This window comes from Macrobrachium nipponense, chromosome 34, assembly GCF_015104395.2.
Source record: "Macrobrachium nipponense isolate FS-2020 chromosome 34, ASM1510439v2, whole genome shotgun sequence".
In the NCBI taxonomy this organism is placed as follows: domain Eukaryota; kingdom Metazoa; phylum Arthropoda; class Malacostraca; order Decapoda; family Palaemonidae; genus Macrobrachium; species Macrobrachium nipponense.
In genome coordinates, this window is record NC_061095.1 from 2,664,949 (window position 1) to 2,687,240 (window position 22,292).

The 22,292-nt window shown below is 37.3% G+C and overlaps 2 protein-coding genes across 2 annotated transcripts; both read right to left on the reverse strand.

Moving 5' to 3' along the window:
- Positions 1 to 11,045: 11,045 nt before the first annotated feature.
- Positions 11,046 to 14,023, reverse strand: LOC135207621 (keratin, type II cytoskeletal 1-like). The gene is made up of 3 exons (XM_064239483.1): positions 13,989 to 14,023; positions 12,841 to 13,308; positions 11,046 to 11,622 (listed from the first exon to the last, which is right to left on the reverse strand). The coding sequence occupies exons 1-3, from the start codon at positions 13,989 to 13,991 to the stop codon at positions 11,182 to 11,184; spliced, it is 912 nt and encodes a 303-aa protein (XP_064095553.1). The 5' UTR covers positions 13,992 to 14,023; the 3' UTR covers positions 11,046 to 11,181.
- Positions 14,024 to 20,298: 6,275 nt separating this feature from the next.
- On the reverse strand, positions 20,299 to 22,120 carry LOC135207622 (uncharacterized). The gene is made up of 2 exons (XM_064239484.1): positions 21,779 to 22,120; positions 20,299 to 21,080 (listed from the first exon to the last, which is right to left on the reverse strand). The coding sequence occupies exons 1-2, from the start codon at positions 21,953 to 21,955 to the stop codon at positions 20,646 to 20,648; spliced, it is 612 nt and encodes a 203-aa protein (XP_064095554.1). The 5' UTR covers positions 21,956 to 22,120; the 3' UTR covers positions 20,299 to 20,645.
- Between the last annotated feature and the right edge of the window lie 172 nt (positions 22,121 to 22,292).

Here is a 22,292-nt window from a genome sequence, read left to right on the forward strand (position 1 = left end):
AGGATTCAGACGAAAACAAAGAAATAAAATCATATAATTTTTACAGCATAGGCCTAGGGATTCAAGTATTACTTATAAGGCAAGATAACTATCGTTAAATTATGCTTATTGATTTTATATAAATATAATATCTGGAACTATAGGGACTGTTTAGAAAGAATTCTTAATTACTATGGAAGAAATATGATATATATATATATATATATATATATATATATATATATATATAAGAAAGTAATATAGGAATGATTTTTCAATTATTATTTTACATTTATGAAGGTGTGAGATAAGTCATGTTAGATTAGGATATCTTTTCAATAAACAAAATCATGTTAAAATAATCAAAATAGGTCATATTAGGGCTGAGAGAGTTAATGGTAAGTTATAAACTCTCTATTGAAAGAAAATAAAGATGAATTCAACCCTATAACTTTCTCCAAACGAAAGGAAACGGATTTATTAAAAAAATATATCATACTACATAATGATTCCAGTCCATTGAAAAGTACTGCGTGGAAAGTGAGAGTGAATTTGTTTGGGGGGCGGGGGAGCGCCCCATTGAAGCCCAGGGGAGGGGTAGAAAGGTAGGGGGGGGGTGTTAGGGTCTTATAATTCCGTCTCATTCCTAATTCCTGGATCACTGGAGGCATTACTAAATCCAGGTGATTCCTACTTCCTGGAAAACTGGATTTAGGCGTATATCTGATTTATATTCGTTTTAAAGTAATTACTTAATTACTTATGGACTGATTTTCATCAAATTTTGTCAGGAGGTCACGTATGGCCCAAGACTCAGATTCCTGGTTTTGGTTAAGTGTCCGGATCTCATTTTGTGACAGTGAGCCTTAAAAATAGCAGAGGTATGCGATCTACCGAACCCACTTAGAGGTTGAGGTTGAGGCAATGAGAGGAGGAGGAGGAGGAGGAGGGGGAGGGGGAGGAGGAGGGAGTAAAAAGAAAGCGAATGGAGGTGATTGAGGTATGCGTGTGTGTGTGTGTGCGTGTAAGTGTGACACGCCCTATATCCATGAGTCAATAGTCATATTATGTGGTCCAGCATAGTCCACATTCCAGATAGCCTGGAAGAAATGGGAATGAGGGAATGCTCCTGGGAATCCGGGAATATTCCATGGAACTGAAATCCTACCAGGAGTGGGAATGTTCCTAGAAATGGTTAATCCGGGATATTCCATGGAACTGAAATCCTACCAAGAGTGGGAATGTTCTTAGAAATGGTTAATCTGGGAATATTCCAATGCACGGAAATCCTATCAAGAGTGGGAATGTTCCAAGAAATGGTTAATCCGGGATATTCCATGGAACTCCTACAAAGAGTGGAAATGTTCTTAGAAATGGGAATTCTTCCTGAAGGAGGAATGTTTCCGGGAATTGGAACGCTCCTGGTGATGAGAGGAATGCTTCTGGGAATAGGAAGGCTCCTATGAATGGGATGGATATGTTTCCAGAACGGGAATGCTACCAGGAATGGTAATGCTCCCAATAATTGGAATTTCTGGAATGGGTATGTTCCCAAGAATAGGGATGCTCCTGAGAATGAGATGGACATGTTCCCGAACGGAAATGCTATCAGAACGGGAATGTTTGCAGGAATGAGAACACTTCCAGAACATAAATGGCACCAGGAATAGGAATGCTTCCAGAACAGGAATGATATTCCAGGAATGGGAATGCTTCCAGAACAGGAATGATATTCCAGGAATGGGAATGCTTCCAGAACAGGAATGATATTCCAGGAATGGGAATGCTTCTAGATGAGAATCTTACTCCATGAATGGGAATGATTCCAGAACAAGAAATCTACCAGGAATGGGAATTTTCCTACAAATGGGAATGATCCCAGGAGTGGGAATTTTCCCAGCAATGGGAACATTCTCAGGAATGATTTTTCTAGGAATAGGGATGTTCCAAAGAATGGGAATGCTCCAAGGAATATGAATGCTTCCAGCATTCCTCGTGTTTTCTGCTTTTGGAATTTGTATAGTATCTCTTAGCACTTTTAGTGTCATCATGAGCTACACCAAGAGTAGGAACACTGGGTGTCATAAGGCCACCTCTGTCTACAACAACTACTGTCATTGTTTACTTTAAAAATTTCTGTTTATTATTATTATTATTATCATTATTATTATTTTATTATTATTATCCCTCTCAAGAAAACTAACGTTGTCTACCAGTACAAATGCCCTGTCCGGGAATGCCCCGGCGCTTACATTGGTATGACGACTATGCGATTTTCGAAGAGGATATCCTGCCACGCTCAGGAAGGCGCCATCCATAATCATGCCAAAAAACGTCCACAATACCAGGATAATTAGGAATGACATTATTCCTAATATCAGAATTATCGATAAGGCAGCAGACCACCGTCGCCTCCGCCTCTTGGAGGCCCTACACATCGGGAAGGAGAGACCCAGCCTCAACACCACCCAGAGCTTCACTCCTCCCGACGGTGGCACGAAGGGCGCCGCCCGCCAGCACCATAGAGCCGATCGAACGGGCCAATCAGGTGCCCCCGTCTATCGGCAATGACCCTTCCCAATACTACGCTCCCAGTCTCCAGCGTCCGCACGAGAAGAGCAGTGCGAGCTTCCACCTCTGCAAGACGGCTTGACTCAGGGACTTAATCCTCTGTTCAGCCAATGAAAATGCAGCGCCCATCAGACAGAGCACCTGGGACACAATAAATACCGCCGAACGACCCCATTTCAATCAGTTCAAGCTCACCTTTCCTTGAAAATGAACCGATGATACGGTTGGAAACGTTGGAATTCCGTTACACCCTTAGACTAAGATTTGTTAACCACTTTTGTTATCATATCAATAAATTATTTTTTTATTTTTAGATAAGCATTTCTTTCACCGAGATATGAACATCGGCCATGCTCTTAGCAAATATCAGCCTGATGAGAAGAGAATACATAAGAAGAATTGAAAAGACCATATATAAAATCAATTCCACTGATGCTGCCATCCATCTTAAAACAAAACATGTTTGAGAGAGGGTCTCCTACCTTCATATATTATTATTATTATTATTATTTCTTCTATAATAATAATCTAATAATCAATAATAATAATAATAATATAATAATAATATTGATACAATAGCTGTTTCAACGGCCTTTAATTTATATAGAATCTTCTCAATTCTTCTTATGATCTTCTTCTCGTCAGCATGTAGCTGGTGTATTAAGTTTACTAAGGGACATGTAAAGATTTTCATTTGTCCTTAGGTTTATTCCTCTAACGTGTCGACAGCGCACAGGCAGTCATCTATGAGAGTATACAGTAAAGTGAATTAAGATACGTTTTACAAGTATTTATAACATGCAAGGTCGTGTACAATCGTGGGGCGGGTCGATGAGCAGGGATTTTAATTGGCCGTTGGATGGTAACGAAATCTTTCCCTGAGGCGATGAGACCTGCGAAGTCTGGCCGGAGTTATTAGCGTGGGTTGGGTGTTGGTTTGGGGTACCTACCTCTTGGGCGGCAGGTACTCGTTCTCTCTCTGCTTCTTCCATCTCTTTCTCTGTCTCTCAGTTTCTTTCTTTCTCTCTCTGCAAATTCCTCTCTCTCTCCCTCTCTTTCTCGTTCGCTTATTCTTATTCCTCTCTCTTTCTCTCTCTGCTTGTTCCTCTCTCCTCCTCTTTCCCTCTTTCTCCGTCGGTCTGGCTTGTTGGTCCTCTCCTCTCTCTTTCTCTAATTCTCTCTCTCTTTGTGACTCTCTCCCTCCCTCTCCTCTCCTCTGTTCCTCTCCCCCCTCGATCTCCCTCCTCTCTCTCTCGTGGCGGTATACGAGTCGGATGGTTTCTTGTGCTATTTCTTCTTATGATGGTAGGAAGAAATTCTGTTTCTTTTACCGTGTTGAAAGTCGGCTTTTTCTCTAATATGTGTAATGCTTCAAGGTAACGTAGGCGTTTCCGGTCAGGTGCTTGGTCAATAATTTTTATGTTCGTTATAAGTTCAGCTCTTTCTGGTCTCCTGTTATGTTGTTCGCCTGTAGTGATGAAAATGGCCCCTTCTTGAAGGTGGCAGGAAAGTCGCTTGGAGAGTCTGGTGGTGGTCATCCCGATATAAGAAGGTGGGCATCCATCCACCGAGCATAAAAGTGTAATCGTAGATGACACCCCTTCTCTTCAAAGACGTTTCTGGGGGCGCTGGGTTGTTTTTAAGAAGCAGCTGGCTGGTTTTCATGTTTTGTAATAAATTATGAGGCTAATTTTATCACTTTCTGTAGTGGGGGAGACATTTTCGCTGCTGATTATTTTCCTTATAGCCTTTTCGTCTTCCAAATATTTGTGGTGCATATGATTTTTAATAAAATATCTTTATAGCTCCACTTTGGTTGTTAGTTTCGGTCGTTCTTTCCTGGTGCCATTTATTTATGGAGTCCCTCGTTTGGCGTTCGACCATGCGGTTTGAGAAGTTATTGTTGATGAGGACTTGTGTAGACCTTTCGATCTCACTGGTGGTTTCTCTCCACGTGGAACAGTGTGTAAGGGCGCGGCGGACGAAGGCGCATCTACCACCGATCTTTTATACCTGTCTGGGCACTCGCTGAACCCATTAAGGCATAGACCCGGTTTGTGGGTTTCTTGTAAACCGTGGTGGTGTATCCCTAGGGGTCTGCTGTACCCGAACGTCCAGGAAGGGTAGGGCACCGTCTACGCTGCGTTCACACGTGAAGTGAAGGACGGAGCATTCTTCGAAAGTCTTTCTTAAAGTTTCAAGGTCCTCTTCTCTGTCAACTCTTATGAAGGTGTCGTCTATGTAGCGGTAGTATTGGGGAGGGGCAGGGGATCTTATTGAAAACCCTTTCTTCGACGACACTCATGTAGAAGTTGGCAAAATAGGACCCCTAATGGGGAGCCCATTGCCACGCCGTCAATCTGGCATAAAAGATGTCCTCTGTGGGGTTGTGAAAGGTGGCCTTCTTAGTGCATATTTCAAGAAGGCTTTTAGGGCTTCCTCTGGGATGTTCAAAGCCTGTGTGTCCTCACATCTATACCACTCTGTCCGTGGTGGTAGATTGCCTTTCGTCGCCGCGCCCTTACACACTGTTCCACGTGGAGAGAAACCACCAGTGAGATCGAAAGGTCTACACAAGTCCTCATCAACAATAACTTCTCAAACCGCATGGTCGAACGCCAAACGAGGGACTCCATAAATAAATGGCACCAGAAAGAACGACCGAAACTAACAACCAAAGTGGAGCTATAAAGATATTTTATAAAAATCATATGCACCACAAATATTTGGAAGACGAAAAGGCTATAAGGAAAATAATCAGCGAAAATGTCTCCCCCACTACAGAAAGTGATAAAATTAGCCTCATAATTTATTACAAAAACATGAAAACCAGCCAGCTGCTTCTTAAAAAACAATCCAGCGCCCCCAGAAACGTCTTTGAAGAGAAGGGTGTCATCTACGAATTCACATGCTCGGTGGATGGATGCCACCATTCTTATATCGGGATGACCACCACCAGACTCTCCAAGCGACTTTCCTGCCACCAATTCCAAGAAGGGGCCATTTTCAATCACTACAGGGAACAACATAAACAGGAGACCAGAAAGAGCTGAACTTATAACGAACATAAAAATTATTGACCAAGCACCTGAACCGGAAACGCTACGTTACCTTGAAGCATTACACATATTAGAGAAAAAGCCGACTATCAACACGGTAAAAGAAACAGAATTTCTTCCTACCATCATAAGAAGAAATAGCACAAGAAACCATCCGACTCCGTATACCGCCACGAGAGAGAGAGAGAGATCGAGGGGGGAGAGACAGAGAGAGAGAGGGAGAGAGAAAGAGAGAGAGATAGAGAAAGAGAGAGAGAGGAACAACGCAGAGAGAGAAAGAAAGAAAGAGGGGGGAGAGAGAGAACAAGCAGAGAGAGAAAGAGAGAGAATAAGAATAAGCGAACGAGAAAGAGAGGGAGAGAGAGAGGAATTTGCAAGAGAGAAAGAAAAGAAACTGAGAGACAGAGAAAGAGAGGAAGAAGCAGAGAGAGAACGAGCGGAAGATGTGTCATCTGTACAGAATGCAGCAGTACCTGCCGCCCAAGAGGTAGGTACCCCAACCAACACCCAACCCACGCTAATAACTCCGGCCAGACTTCGCAGGTCTCATCGCCTCAGGGAAAGATTTCGTTACCATCCAACGGCCAATTAAAAATCCCTGCTCATCGACCCGCCCACGATTGTACACGACCTTGCATGTAAATACTTGTAAAACGTATCTTAATTCACTTTACTGTATACTCTCATAGATGACTGCCTGTGCGCTGTCGACACGTTAGAGGAATAAACCTAAGACAAATGAAAATCTTTACATGTCCTTAGGAAACTTAATACACCAGCTACATGCTGACGAGAAGAAGATCATAAGAAGAATTGAGAAGATTCTATATAAACTTAAATGCCGTTGAAACAGCTATTGTATTCAATGCTACTGCCCTCAGAGAAGGCCCTCCTCCTTCTAATAATAATAATAATAATAATTAATAAATAATAATAATAATCCAATAATAATAATAATAATAATAATAAAAATAATAAACCTTGGTAGTTTCTCGTTACTGAACGAAAATGACAAAAAGAAGAAGAAGAAGACTGTAAACAAAGAGATCAGCTGATCAAGTCTCATCCTCCGGGCGTTCGCGACCGACCGATGACGTCATCATGATGACGCAATCGGCCACTTGTTTTGATCTGGGGAGTTAAAGGCTTAACTCACGGCTGACTCACTGACCCCGTTTGGGGGGGGGGGGGGGGAGGGTTGTGGTTTCATTGATTTTGAGCGAGAGGGGGTGAGGGGGGCTGGGAGAGGGAATGACGGAGAGGGGGAGATGAAAGCTTAGAAGAATGGAGAGTAGATGGCAATTATGAAGATAATTCTTTTTTCATGTTTTGTTGACAACTCAAGAAGTGTTTGGATTTTTGGCCAATGTGTTTTTTTCTTCTTTTTTTTGGTAAAAATAAACACGTAACTATTTTGCTAATTCCTGCTAATAAACAAACAGCCACGTGCTAAAAAAAAAAAAAGCTATGCCAAAAAAACAACACACAAGAAAATAAGAAAAAAATTCTATCAGATTCAGAGGCCTTTAAGTTTTGGTTAAGATTTTTTTTTGTGAAAAAAAAACACGTAACTTTTTTGCTAATTCCTACTTGCGAGCAAACACGCAGACCAGACAGGCACAAGCAAAAGAAACGGAAAATAACGAAGACGAGAAACAATTAAAAAAACAAAAGACAGTCTCTGTTATAAAGAGGAATAAAGAGGAAAGAATATAGGTTCTTTTAGCAAGAAGTGTGGAGCCCCCAATAGTCGATACAGCACAAGAATTCCCTTGCTGAATATTTCAGTGTCTGTAGACGTGTTTATTATAAGGCGTGATTCGGAGTGTATAGTTTTTGTTATGGCGAGTTTCTTTGCAGTGTGTGTGTGTGTGTGTGTGTGTGTGTGTGTTTGTCAGTCTGGTGTATATGTATGTGTGGGTTATCGTATTTATATATATACGCATCAATCTATTGCCTGTTCTAACTTACTGTAAGGGTGATAGACAATTTTCCCGAATAGTTAACTATCAATTTTCCCAGTAATACTTTTTGTTTGTTTAGAATCTAGTGTATGTGTGTATATCCGTGAATGTGTAAATGTATACATATACACACAAACACACCCCAAACCTATTACCTGTCCAAACGTACCGTACAGGTAAATATTCCCCAACAATACTTCCCGTTTATTTTTTTTTATTTTTTTTTAAGAATCTATCAGGAGTTTTGAAGTCTAGTGGAAATGTGTGTGTGTATATGGGTGTATATGTACAAACACACCACCCTATTACCTGTCCCCAAACGTATACAGTACTACAGGTAAACTATCCATTTGCCCAGCGATACGAACCAAGTATTGATTTCTGCCTTCCGTCACTCGCATGTCTTACCTGGCGCAGGTGAACGGCAGCTGGGCAAATAACATTCCTGTCTCTAATGATGACTTCTTCCCCAGGTGAACTGATCACGTAGAAGAAGGTTCTAAAAGGGAGTTGGGGTTTTTCTTAATGATTTTTTTTTTTTTCTAAAAGTCACGTTGACTGCGCTGGTGATCTGAAGCGATCTGCGATCTGTGATTTTGGATTGAAAGGTAGATTGTGATTATGAGAATTGTGAAGTTTTGAAAATGATGTTTGATTAGGTATACTTAGCACGTATGAAAAAATGAGCAAAGGTAAATACGTATGTATTTTTAGCGCGTATACATAGTTGCAAATGCATTTTATTGACATATTATTTTGCAGGATTTTAAAAACGTGTTTACCTTAATATATGTGTGTACGTATTGTGCATGTGTGTGTGTATGTGTGTGTGTGTGTGTGTGTGTGTGTGTGTGTGTGTGTGTGTGAGAGAGAGAGAGAGAGAGAGAGAGAGAGAGAGAGAGAGAGAATTTTGTTAAATTTAACCATTCAATTCACAAATCACATAAAATGTTTTGGAAATGTGTGTTTATGTGTGCAAGAGAGAGAGAGAGAGAGAGAGAGAGAGAGAGAGAGAGAGAGAGAGAGAGAGGATTTTGTCAAATTTAACCATTCAATTCACAATACACATGAAATGTTTTTGAAAATGTGTGTTTATGTGTGTGAAAGAGAGAGAGAGAGAGAGAGAGAGAGAGAGAGAGAGAGAGGAAAGGCTCTCTTGGGCATATACCTATCAAAATTCGAAAGGAGCTCTCTCTCTCTCTCTTTAATAGACGTTCAGGTAGGGAGAAAGGCTCTCTCTCTCTCTCTCTCTCTCTCTCTCTCTCTCTCTCTCTCAGCCCTTCCGTCTACGACAGATGTATGCGCAGGTCGAAGGAATTCAAGGTATATGTATAATGCATTCTTCATGTCATATGTATGCACGCATATTCTTTTAAAGCTGTATGTTTGATAATATTTATATTTGATAGCTTAGTTTACCTCTGGGATGAATTAATACAATCTGTATTAAGTACGGATGTTATATATAATTCAAAATTTTTATCGACGGTTAAGTGAATGGCAGTTAAAAACCAAAATTTTGGCAATGAATTAAATATAATAAAATCATCATTTATGGATTAAATGAAATTAGAGTTTTATACACACACACACAAAACACACACACACACACATATATATATATGACTGCATTAGCAATATATTTCTAATAAGAATTGGTAATGCAGCATTCGCCAATCCCAGGGGGCGTGGCTTACGTAACAGGTCTAAGCGAAGCTCATAAAAATGATTTATTGGTAATTTTCATAGTTTTTTTTTATTTCTTTTTCCAAATTTTCGTGGAAAATGAAAAGACAGATTACTGAAAAAACAAATTAACATTTTTGTGTTAAGAATTTAACGCGAAATTTATAAAGAAATGTTTTAATACTTATGACAATGTTTCCTACGTATGGGAATACTGCAGTATTACTCATGGATTGGAATTTATAAACTTTTATTAACGGCTTTGGAATTTCATACTGTCTTGTATGTTTCCAAAGATTCCATATTATTTAACAATTACACACACACACACACACACACATATATATATATATATATATATATATATATATATATATATATATATATATATATATATATATATTCATATGTATCTAATTATATATATCATATATATATATATATATATATATATATATATATATATATATATATATATATATTAATAGGTGTGTGTATGTACGTGCATTTATATACATAAGGGCAAATACGTATGCTGTATATACACATGAATAATTAAAATATCGGACAAAACCTTAAGATTTCCAGTGTTATATAGTTAAATTTGGTATATATATTATAAATAAGAGTAAATTGACTATTGTTATAAATTAGGTAATTATAGAACAGCCAATTGCTCTAACTATATATATAAAAAACAATTATTGTTGTCGTATTTTTTCTGTAAAAAAGAAAATAATGTCCCAGTCGGACGTAACAATGTCTGTTTGGACTTAACAGTCATGAATAGTGTCCTATTCGGACTTAACAGACATATATAGTGTCCTATTTAGACTTAACAGACATAAATAGTGTCCTATTTGGACTTCACAGTCATAAATAGTGTCCTATTTGGACTTAACAGTCATAAATAGTGTCCTATTTGGACTTAACAGTCATAAATAGTGTCCTATTTGGACTTAACAGTCATAAATAGTGTCCTATTTGGACTTAACAGCCATAAATAGTGTCCTATTTGGACTTAACAGTCATAAATAGTGTCCTATTTAGACTTAACAGACATAAACAGTATCCTATTTGGACTTCACAGTCATAAATAGTGTCCTATTTGGACTTAACAGTCATAAATAGTGTCCTATTTGGATTAACAGTCATAAATAGTGTCCTATTTGGACTTAACAGTCATAAATAGTGTCCTATTTGGACTAAACAGACATAAATAGTGTCCTATTTGGACTTAACAGTCATAAATAGTGTCTTATTTGGACTTAACAGACATAAATAGTGTCTTATTTGGACTTAGCAGTCATGAATAATGTCCTATTTGGACTTAACAGTCATAAATAGTGTCCTTGTTGGACTTAATAGTGTCCTATTTGGATTAACAGTCATAAATAGTGTCCTATTTGGACTTAACTGTCATAAATAGTGTCCTATTTGGACTTAACAGTCACAAATAGTGTCCTATTTGGACTTAACAGTCATAAATAGTGTCCTATTTGGACTTAACAGTCACAAATAGTGTCCTATTTGGACTTAACAGTCATAAATAGTGTCCTATTGGGACTTAGTCATAAATAGTGTCCTATTTGGATTTACCTATTTGGACTTAACAGTCATAAATAATGTCCCAGTTGGTCCTAATAGCCACAAACAATGTCCCAGTTGGACCTAACAGCCACAAACAATGTCTCATTTGGACCTAAAACAGCCATAAACAAAATTAGACTTAACAGCCAAAAACTGCGTCCATGTTGGACATAACAGCCAAAAAAAAAAAAAAAAAAAAAACAAAAAAAAAAAAAAAAAAAAACGTTCCAACTGGACCTAACAGTCAAACATAACAGAAACAAACTGAAAAAAAACAGCCTCGTGGATTATGAATAACTAGTAATTGATAAGTTGAAAGAAAAACCTTCACATCAGTGATAATCGTGCCCAGGATTTGGGCAAACAGTCTGAGTCTTGTAGTAAGTGCTGTAGGTCGTGTGGTACTCGGGCACGTCCTGCGTCAGGTAGACCGTCCCGTGGTGGACGTGGGTCTTCGTCACTAGCTTCGGCTGCTTGACGGTCTTCACCTGCGTGACGTAGTCCGTCTTGTACTCGGTGACGGGCGCGACGTACGTCGTGGTGACGTAGTTGGTCTTGTGGTCCGTCTTAGTGACGTAGATGGGGAGGAAGACTGTCTTGTAGATGACGCTCTGCTGCGTCACCAGGTCGACGACGGTCTTGTACCTCGTGTTCGTGACGTACTCGACGTCCGTGACGGTTTCCAGGATGACGCTGTTGACGGTTTTGTAGACTGGCTGGACGACTGGAGTCGTCACGAACTGCTGCTTGACGATGGTCTCGTAGAACGGGACCTGGAAGAGGGTTGGGTTCCATGAGGTTCCAGTTAGAGGAGACTAAGTTCTGGAACTTTATATTATTTCCAGAGCGTTAGCAAAGTACTTCAGTATTTCAGTATTTCAATATTCCAGAATTTCAGTTAAGTTCAGAAAATTGGTTTTGGATATCAATATAGTTCCAGAGCGTTAGCAGAGTACATGAATATTCCTGAATTTCGAGTTGAGTTCAGAGAATTGGTAAAGTTCCGGAACCTTAATATTCCAGAGGTTCACAACGGGGTTCTGGAACTTTTTACAACTCCAGAATGTTAGTAATGTTCCAGCACTCTAAGATGCCAGAGCCTCATGATAAAGTTCAGAACGGCGGAAAAGTTCCAGTACTGCATTAATCCAGGACTCCATCATGAAGTTCTGGAACTTTAAACAATTCCAGAAAGTTGACAAAGTTCCAGCACTTTCAAGGTTCCAGAACTTCACAATGAAGTTTTAGTTCTTTAAACAATCTCAACAATTCCAGAACCTTGGCAAAGTTCCAGTTCTTCAAGATTCCAGAGCTTCATAAACAAAGTCCTGGAACTTTATATAGTTCCATAACATTAGCAAAGTTCCAGTTCTTCAAGAATCCATAGCTTTGTAAACAAGTTCTGGAACTTTATAAAGTTCCAGAACCTTGGGAACGTTCCAGTTCTTCAAGAATCCAGAGCTTCGTAAACAAGTCTTGGAACTTTATACAGTTCCGTTACTTTGGCAAAGTTCCAGTTCTTCAAGAATCCAGAGCTTCATAAACAAGTTCTGGAACTTTATACAGTTCTAGAACTTTGGCAAAGTTCCAGTTCTTCAAAAATCCAGAGCTTTGTAAACAAGTTCTGGAACTTTATACGGTTCCATAACATTGACAAAGTTGCAGTTCTTCAAGAATCCAGAGCTTCGTAAAAACATGTCCTGGAACTTTATACAGTTCCATAACATTGGCAAGGTTCCAGTTCAAGAATCCAGAGCTTCGTAAACAAGTCCTGGAACTTTATACAGTTCCATAACATTGTCGAAGTTCCAGTTCTTCAAGAATCCAGAGCTTCGTAAACCAGTCCTGGAACTTTATACAGTTCCAGAACCTTGGGAACGTTCCAGTTCTTCATCACGCAATATGGAAATCTAATATTTAATTGTGATTTGAATTAATAAATGAATCCTATTTCTAATGTATTCATTAACGAATAATAAATCTTGGTTTACCTCCTGAATCTGCGTCACGTAGGTAGTCTGGTACTTGACGCCACCGCCGTAACACTTGGCGACGTGGGCTCCTCCAGACGAAGACGACCCTCCGTATCCCCCACCACTCCCGTAGGAGTCGGAACTGGCCGAGAGCCCGCTGTAGACGCCTCCGCTACTCCCGTGGGAGTCGTATCCTCCGTCAGAAGTGCCGTAGCCTCCATCACTGGAGCCGTATCCTCCACCACTAGAGCCGTAGCCTCCACCACTGGAGCCGTATCCTCCACTACTAGAGCCGTATCCTCCAACACTTCCGCCGTATCCTCCACCACTAGAGCCGTATCCTCCACCACTTCCGCCCGTGTACCGGATGACCGGTATGTCCGAGCCGTATCCGCTTAAGGTATCGCCGTAGCCGTACTGGGGGTCAGCCGTGACCGACGCCGAAAGTACAGCGGCTGTCGCCAGCGTCCAGAAGATTGGCATCTGCTTTTTTTTTTTTTTTTTTTTTTGGGGGGTGGAAATGGTGGTCGTACGTGTAAGAGACTTGTCAGGTACGGGAGGTAATATATATATATACTATATATATATATATATATATATATACTATATATATATATATATATAAAACAATGGAGCAATGTAATATATATATAATATGTAAATTTGATATAGAAAATGATATACTGTAATAAATGAATAAGACAAGATTGAAAAAGTTAAACTTAAAAATGAGAAAGATAAAATAACGCAAAATTAATAATAAAGCAATACAGAATAATAAAACAAGAAACCAAATATATATGTATATTTAAAAAATGAGAATGACAATTGAAGAATTAATTGATAAAAATATAAAAAAATTTTAAAGAAATGGAGTCTAAAAAATACTTTAAAATTAAAAAAAAAGAAAAAAAACAAAAAAATAACTTGAAAAAAATCTTGAGAGGGAGAATTTAAACAAAAAAAATTAGGTGAACAATGTAAAATATTTTTGAGAGAATAAATACTTGAAAAAAAAAAATAAAAAATAAAAAATTGGAAATATACATTAAATTATAAAAAAAAATTAAGACAAAATTACACAAAAAAATGAAATTAAATAAAATTGCAAATAATAAAGAAAAATAAAATGAGATGTAATAAAATTTGAAACGGAAATTCCCTACCATTGTGGCAAGAGATGTGTCTACAGAGAGCTCTGGAAAGCCACTGATGAAACTTCTAACCAAACTTGGCCTTTTATATATATACTGTCACCCCCCAAATCAGTGTGACCCGGTCAGTCTCCCACACACCCCCCACCCCCCATAATCCCCAACCCCAAAAACCCACTCATGACCTCTGTGTAGTTTTTGTCGGTGGTTGGAGCACAGGGAGTTGGTTTTTTTGTCAAGATATTTGTGTTGGCATAAGGCCTCTCCCATCCAAATACACACACCTGAACCTTCTCTCTCTCTCTCTCTCTCTCTCTCTCTCTCTCTCTCTCTCTGTCTTTGTATATAAACATAAATAACTATTATTGCCTTTCTTTGTCACAATCTACGCTTTTGTATCACTGAGAAAAAGCAGCGTCACCCTACGATAGCTTTCCCTCTCTCTCTCTCTCTCTCTCTCTCTCTCTCTCTCTCTCTCTCTCTCTTCTCTCTCTTTCACAAACATTCTCCTTCTCTTCAGACGACTGACAAAGCCGATAGCCTGGAAAAGAAAATCTGACAGATCAATCAATATCAGCAAAATATGGCAAATGACGATAATGACTAATAATGCTATTACTACTAGCGCCTCTCATATCGCTACTAGCGACGCTACTGAAATAGCTATTGGTAAAAAAGGTTAAAATGCAGTGCATTTAATTTGAGCCCTGGGGATTTGCTACGGTACTGTTCTAGTAGCTATGGCGATGGATGCTGATGGCGTTGTACGATAATTCCTCATTTTTGTGCTTCTAAGATGATTTATTGCTTATGGCATTGTACGATATTTCTCCATTTTTGCTTCCAAGATGATTGAGGGTTATCGCATAGTACGATAATTCCCCTTTTTATACTTCTAAGACGATTTATTCTTATGGCGTTGTACGATAATTCCCCTATTTTTGCTTCCAAGATGATTTATGATTATGGCGTTGCACGATAATTCCCCCATTTTTGTTTCTAAGACGATTGATGCTTATGGCATTATATGATAATGCCCCATTTCCCTATTTTTTTCGCTTGCTTCCACTTCAGAAATCTTCCTGAATTATCAGTCGTGTATATCAGTGCTTTTTCAATTGGACCAATTTCTGAAATTCATGATTTTTATGAAATTGATAAAAGAAAAGTATTGAATTACCTAAATGCTTCCTCCTTGTTACCTGTCAAGATAAATTGACAGATATATGACAGGTAAATTCATAAGTATCTGTCTGTGAGTATTATAATCTATACCTTGGGTTTAAGAAAAAAACAAATAGATACAATTTTTATTGACTTAAGAATTTATCCAGGTTAAGAAAAAGTATTTTGAATAGAAGTAACTAAGTATAATGTATCTGAAAACATAGAAAATAAGCATAAAAACCTTTGCAAGCAAGTATTGACATTCTTCTAAAAGTGTACGTGTTTTTTTTTTTAAGTCACTGAATGAAAGGTAGTTTTGAAAAAAGCTATTGAAACGAATAAATGTATCTTTGATTTCGAAAGTCTATTTTGTCGTTTCTTGAATTAAAAAAAAATATTTAATGCCAACTTTTCGCTTTTAGAGGCGAACGAGACACCATTGGAGAGAGAGAGAGAGAGAGAGAGAGAGAGAGAGAGAGAGAGAGAGAGAGAGAGAGCAGCAGCAGTCAATTGGAAAGTCTAATACTCGAAAATAAATGGAAAATAAATAAAAAGAATAATTTTTGTTGATGATGAAATAATATTTATATAAATAATTAACCGTGACATGAAAGAAATAAGACGTCCTTTGATATTTTATCAATAAAATTGTTTGTATGTTCAAATTTGTCTATGTTTGCAGTATGTGTTTGTATGTATGTGTAGATGAATGTACATGCTGTATGTCTGAAGGGATAAGATATTGTCGAAATACATTAGTAAATATACCTACATGTGCTTGATTGTATAGAATATTGTTCAAATATACACGTGAATGTACGTGCTTATGCTTAATAGTATAAAATATTGTCAAAATATATTAATGAATATACCTCCTTGTGCTTGATTGTGTAGAATATTGATCATATATACACGTGAATGTACGTGCTTATGTTTAATAGTATAAAATATTGTCAAAATATAACGTGAATGTACCTGCTTATGTTTAATAGTATAAATTATTGTCAAAATATAACGTGAATGTACCTGCTGTGTCTGAATTTGTAAAATACTCTCAAAATATATTTGTAAATATATATCTGCTTCTGTTGGATTGTATAGAATATTGCCAAATTATACACATAAACGCAATTGCAGGGTTTTAATTCATTAGATATTATCAAAATATACTGGGAAATATACCTGCTTACTTGTGAAGACATAGAATACTGGCAAAATATTTAATTAAAAAATCTGTGAATAAAAAAGAAATAAGATAAAAATACTTGATTTTCCCCATCATTCAAAAATGCTCCAAGACTTCTCAAACTCTTCAGACCCTTTCACGGAACTCAAAAAAAAAAAAAAAAAAAAAAAGACACACACACATACCTTTCTCTTTCAACACAGACCAAAAGACAAATGACTTTCGAACCCTTTTTTGCGAATAAAAATGATTTCGAGAAGTTATTGCGGTTTCTTGCTTTTTTTAGTAAAAAAATAATTTTTTTGAGAAAAACACTGTGCAATGTGTTTTTTTTTAATTGTGGGTAAGAAGAACGCGAGAGAAGCGTATTAAGGTTTATTTTATATTTTTTAATTTTTTTAATCAGTGATAGAAAGTAAAATTTTTTTATCGAACCAATATAGACATACAGTATATATATATATATATATATATATATATATATATATATATATATATATATATATAAAGAAAAACTTGTATATATATATAAATATATATTTGCTACTTATGAATTACATTTATCTATATTTGATTTTATAGTTCGTTGACAGAATGTGCAACGATTTTCTGTTTATAGAAACTCATGTATATATATATATATATATATATATATATATATATATATATATATACACACACATATATATATATATATATATATATATATATATTATATATATATATATATATATATCAATCTTTATCACTATCTGACCTAACTCAAATTTCATTATCATAAACAAACTGAAAAGGAAAATTCACGAGAGGTCAGGTCATTCACCTGACCTTTTATGAAGGTTTTACAATTTACAAAAAAAAAAAAAAGTCATTCAATAATGACCACGGGAAATGATTTTACCTTCATGGGGCATGGCAGCCATTTATAATTGCCGTGGGTACCTGGGCATACGAGAGGTTAACGATGCCAATGGCTAGTCATCTCTCTCTCTCTCTCTCTCTCTCTCTCTCTCTCTCTCTCTCTCTCTCTCTCTCTTTCTTTTACTCGAGCATGTTCTACAATCATATTGAATTAAAAATTTTTTTTTTACAAAATCACATTTTTAGAATTTTCAGTGAGAAGTCACCTGTCTCTCTCTCTCTCTCTCTCTCTCTCTCTCTCTCTCTCTCTCTCTCTCTCTCTCCTTTACTGTCAATATATCGAGCATATTCAATAATCATATTGAATTTACATTTTTTCCATAAAATCACATTTTTATAATTTTTAGTTACAAGTCATTTCTCTCTCTCTCTCTCTCTCTCTCTCTCTCTCTCTCTCTCTCTCTCTCTCTCTCCTTTCATTCAGAGAAATATATAAAAAAAATTGAAAATTGATCTCCATTTGAAAGTAAAACGTAAGAATTCGCAAAACCCTATTTCTTGACCCTATTACGCCACAAAAACATTACGACCCATTTCGTCTCTAACGTTGCAAAACAACTACGTACTCAACTCGATAGCTCTTTTAAGAAATAGACAAATGCAAGTCACATCTATAAAACTCCCGCCCAGGGAAAGCAAGCAATGAAACGGGCAAGCAAGAAATTCGGGAGGGGAAAAAAAAACTGAAAAGGTGGAGCGGCGACTTCATGATGAAAAATTGCAGAAGAAAATGTCAACAAAGCGAGCTCGAACGCCCGGTGGGAAAGTCATCTCTGAGGCAGCGTTTACGTTGTTGCCATGACGTGGTCATTGTTTTTTTTTTTCTTTTAGGTGTCTGAATTTTTCAGCGAGCGATAATGGTCTAATATGTTGATGGTGAGTGTTGTGCATTTCTCTCTCTCTCTCTCTCTCTCTCTCTCTCTCTCTCTCTCTCTACACGCACACACGCTTTTACCAGTCATTCATCAGTGAGACGTCTAGAAAGGTAATTTAAGAATTGTCAAAGATTATTAAGAACATTACAAAGGGGGAAAAAATGATGTACGTGCGCGTTACGCTTGAGAGAATATATATATATATATATATATATATATATATATATATATATATAAAATGAGATTAAACGCTAGAATAACATTATATAATATGGCTTTTTGTCAGAATTTGTTGGGAAGAGGTCAATTACAGCATATGGACTACGTGATGATTTTAGGGGGTTCACCTGGGCCTAGGTCCAATCTGGGAAGGTTACAATAGAATTCTTGTTATGGGACAGGGAACTCGATGCCTTTATCTAGCCCATGGCCGAGGGAGAGAGGAGAACAATAGAGACTGACCCCAAAAATTGGGAAACTCGCTGTCTCTTAAAGGTGCGAAGTAAAATGATTATTCAAATGTAAGTGAGAGAGAGAGAGAGAGAGAGAGAGAGAGAGAGAGAGAGAGAGAGAGAGAGAGAGAGAATTATTTGAAATCTATTTAGGAAGGTACTTTTATGTGAAGGTTTATTTTGACAAATTATTATCATAATCATTTTCATTAAATTGGACGCATATTCATGGAGACTAAATCTGAGTATCTATTTTACACTAAGGCGTCGCCTGCAACGTGAAATGCACCTATTCACGAACAAAGACAAATCAATAACCCCACAAACCAATATACATTAAAAAAAAGAAGTTAAGATATGCGCAAGAAAAATTAAATTGGCAGAATGACTCACGAAGATTTGAATGCCACTGTCAATATATCTGTATGAGTTCTTTAACAGTATTAAGTGACTCAACTGGAGATTAGAGGTACCACAATGTGCTACAAAAATTGGATACAAACAGCCGAATTTTCTAATTGGCCCACCACCCCTGTGGGCGGGGAGGAGGGTTGGAAAGGGCAGGGGGTGGTCATTTTTAATTTCTTGGTCAGTATATGAAGAAATTATCAATTAGGAATACCAGGTCTATGGTTACCACACAATGCTATAGAATGAGGACGTCTGCCATACCCGAATTTTCTGATTGGCCCACCCCCTATGAGGGGGTTGTTGAAAAGGGAGGGAGTACTAATTTTTCTTATTGATTTCTTGGTCAGCTACGTACAGGAATTATCATTTGGGAATATCTGATCTTTAGGTAGGAATGAGACAGATAACTTTGTATACGTCCAATTTGGGTATAGGCCCAGCCGGACCACTTTTGGGGAAATACTCTTGCTTACTTACATTCAACACCTCCAAAATCTTCTCTTAGTGGAAATGGCGACCACACGAGGACCACGGATTCGAAAGTCTTGACAGACAAACACTTAATAGACACAATCACTAAACACTCCTTAGATATACTGGCCTATTCAAAACGTTTCTTTACGATGACGTCATCGATCAAGGATGAAGTAATAAGGAAGTGAATGCTTGCAGTCTTCCACTTTACACTTTTCGAAAACAATAGATATATTGAAATCTTGGTTTAATTAATGTAATATTAAGTACAAACAAGCAGTAAAGAGTATCTGTAATAAGGAGATGGAATCATCCATTCTTCAATTGCAACTTTTCGACTAGATGGACATTCAACACCGCCATCTATTGAGAGAATTATCAGCTGATCAATCGATCAGTGACGTCATCAGTCGAGCCCAAACAACGTCATCTATTGAGTAGAAAAGTAACTTTTATTTTACTTTCTACTTTCCCGGTTTTCAGCAAAGATATTTGGGATGAAGGTGCCTGACATACACCCTGCACTGAGGATGCTCAGGGAAGCCATGTGGTCACTGAGGGCTTTGGCGTTTCCTGCTGGTTGCCCACCCAAGCAATGACCAGAGTCCAGGTTTTTCCATGCGATATTGTGATATTTTGTTGTTTCAATGTTGTTAATGATTTATTTAGAGGAAAAGCAAAGGAAAATTATGAATTTAAGTTTATTTAACAAACTATTAACAAGGAAAATATAATAATTATAATAATGACTATGGTAATAATATTATGTACAATAACACAGAGGAAGTTAAAGCTTTACAATATACGTATACATACATACATATACACACATGCATACACACACACACATAAGTAAACAAGCACACTTTCCAAAATAGATTAAATTTAATTCAATATCAAATATCCAACAGCCAAACCTTTCTAAAAAATAAATAAAGATAACATATTAAGTGATGAAATTCAAAATATAGACCTTTAAAATTTTGAAAATAAGACATTAAAAACAAACATTCGCCAGTCAAACCTTTCTAATAAGATAAAAGAAAAATAAAAATTAAATGATAAACTTTATAATTAAGAAAGTTGAAATTTAGAAAATAAATTCAAAACAAACATTCAACAGACAAACCATAATAAAAACCTAAAGAATTTAATGACTGAATTAAAAATTTCAAAATAAAATTCACCAGTAATCCACATCAGGACAGACAGTCACATAAGCCGGCATCGTGACCACGACAGTCTTATGCTTCGGTCGGTACTCCGTCTTATACGCCGTATGATACGCGTACCGAGTCGACGTCACGTAAGACGGCGATAACACTGTCGTCAGCTCCGTCTTGTACGCGATCTGCGTCAGATAGACTGTCTGGTAGACCGTATCCGTGACGTACTTCTCGACGTAGTTCGTCTCGGTGACGTACTCGTCGAAATACGACGTCTGGTATTTGGTCTTGTAGCCGACTATATTTTCGACGTGCGTGGAGTAGTGGGTCGTGGAGACGTATTTCGGGACGACTTTCGTGTCGAATTTCGTGTTGTAGATCGTCTTGTAGACGGGCTGGACGACGGTGCTGGCTACGAAATTCGTGTGGTAGACCGTCTCGTATTGTGTGACCTTGGCGACAATAGAAAATGAATAGAATTAAGAAAATTCACGTATAAATATAAGAATTATTTAACGGAATAATAAATAGATATGTAAACATGATTGAAAAATGAAGGGTGATTAAACAGAATAAATAATGAATATAAGAATTGTTTAATAAAACGAAAAATGAATATATAAATACGCAACTATGTTCATTTTTTGTGTGTGTGAATAGAATTTTAAAAGTTCACGTAAAAAATATAAGAATCATTCAGTGGAATAATAAATAAATATGTACACATGGTTGAAAAATGAAGGGTGATTAAACAGAATAAATAATAAATATAAGAATGAAAAATGAATATGTAAATAAACAAATATGTTTATTTTTTCCTGCGTAACGCAGTCTATTGGCAATAGACTATATTTGCTATAAAAAATCAATTTCAGGCCTAAGCATGAATTTACCATCATTACAGAAAACAAAAGCTTTAGTTACACCTAGGTCTAAGAATGAAATTTATTACAATTTCAAGATACAAAACATATTTCAGTTAGGCTTATGAATAGAATTTATCACAATTTCAAGGTACAAAAGCTCTGTATTTACAGTTATGCCTAAGAATGAAACTAAAACCAATACAAAATATAATAGCTGTATTTACAGTTAGGCCTAAGAATGAAATTTACCACCATTACAAAATACAAAACCTATATTTACGTACGTGCTTCAACTCTGTCTTGTATTCTGTGATGTAATTGATGTAGGTGGGGCAGTAGTCACCAGGGGCATCTAGGCCATACCCCAAATATTCTTGGGCATGGGCGGAGACTAGGCCTAAGAATGCCCATGCTGTGATGGCAGTAAAAGGCTCCCAGCGGCGTGTCATTTCTGAAATCATAGTCAGTCAGCAGAAGTAACCTATAGACTTACAAGTCCCAGAGGCTGACTTGGTACAAATCTCTCAGTCCATCAGGAAAAGTCTTTAAAAGTCTAAACGTCTCACTTCAATATCTATAATAGACTTTACAAGCCTGTGATGTCGTTGGTCTTTATTGGACTTGAGTCTAAGTCAGACTGGGGAAGGTGGGCTGGAGTTCGGGGTATTATATATATGTGCTGTTCGGACTTTCTCTCTCTCTCTCTCTCTCTCTCTGACACACCGATAACGGGCCCAGGTCAAACCAACCTCCGCCCCCAACCTCTCCGATAACTCCTCCCCCTACCCCAACAGCCCC

What these genes read in the sequence shown, in the direction of transcription:
- LOC135207622 (XM_064239484.1), bottom strand. Translation starts at nt 21,955, where the DNA reads ATGATTTCAGAAATGACACGCCGCTGGGAGCCTTTTACTGCCATCACA. An exon ending in ACAAGACAGAGTTGAAGCAC is followed by an intron (nt 21,081 to 21,778) that starts GTACGTAAATAT and finishes ATTGTCGCCAAG; the next exon opens with GTCACACAATACGAGACGGT.
- LOC135207621 (XM_064239483.1), bottom strand. An exon ending in ACGTGACGCAGATTCAGGAG is followed by an intron (nt 11,623 to 12,840) that starts GTAAACCAAGAT and finishes ACCCTCTTCCAG; the next exon opens with GTCCCGTTCTACGAGACCAT.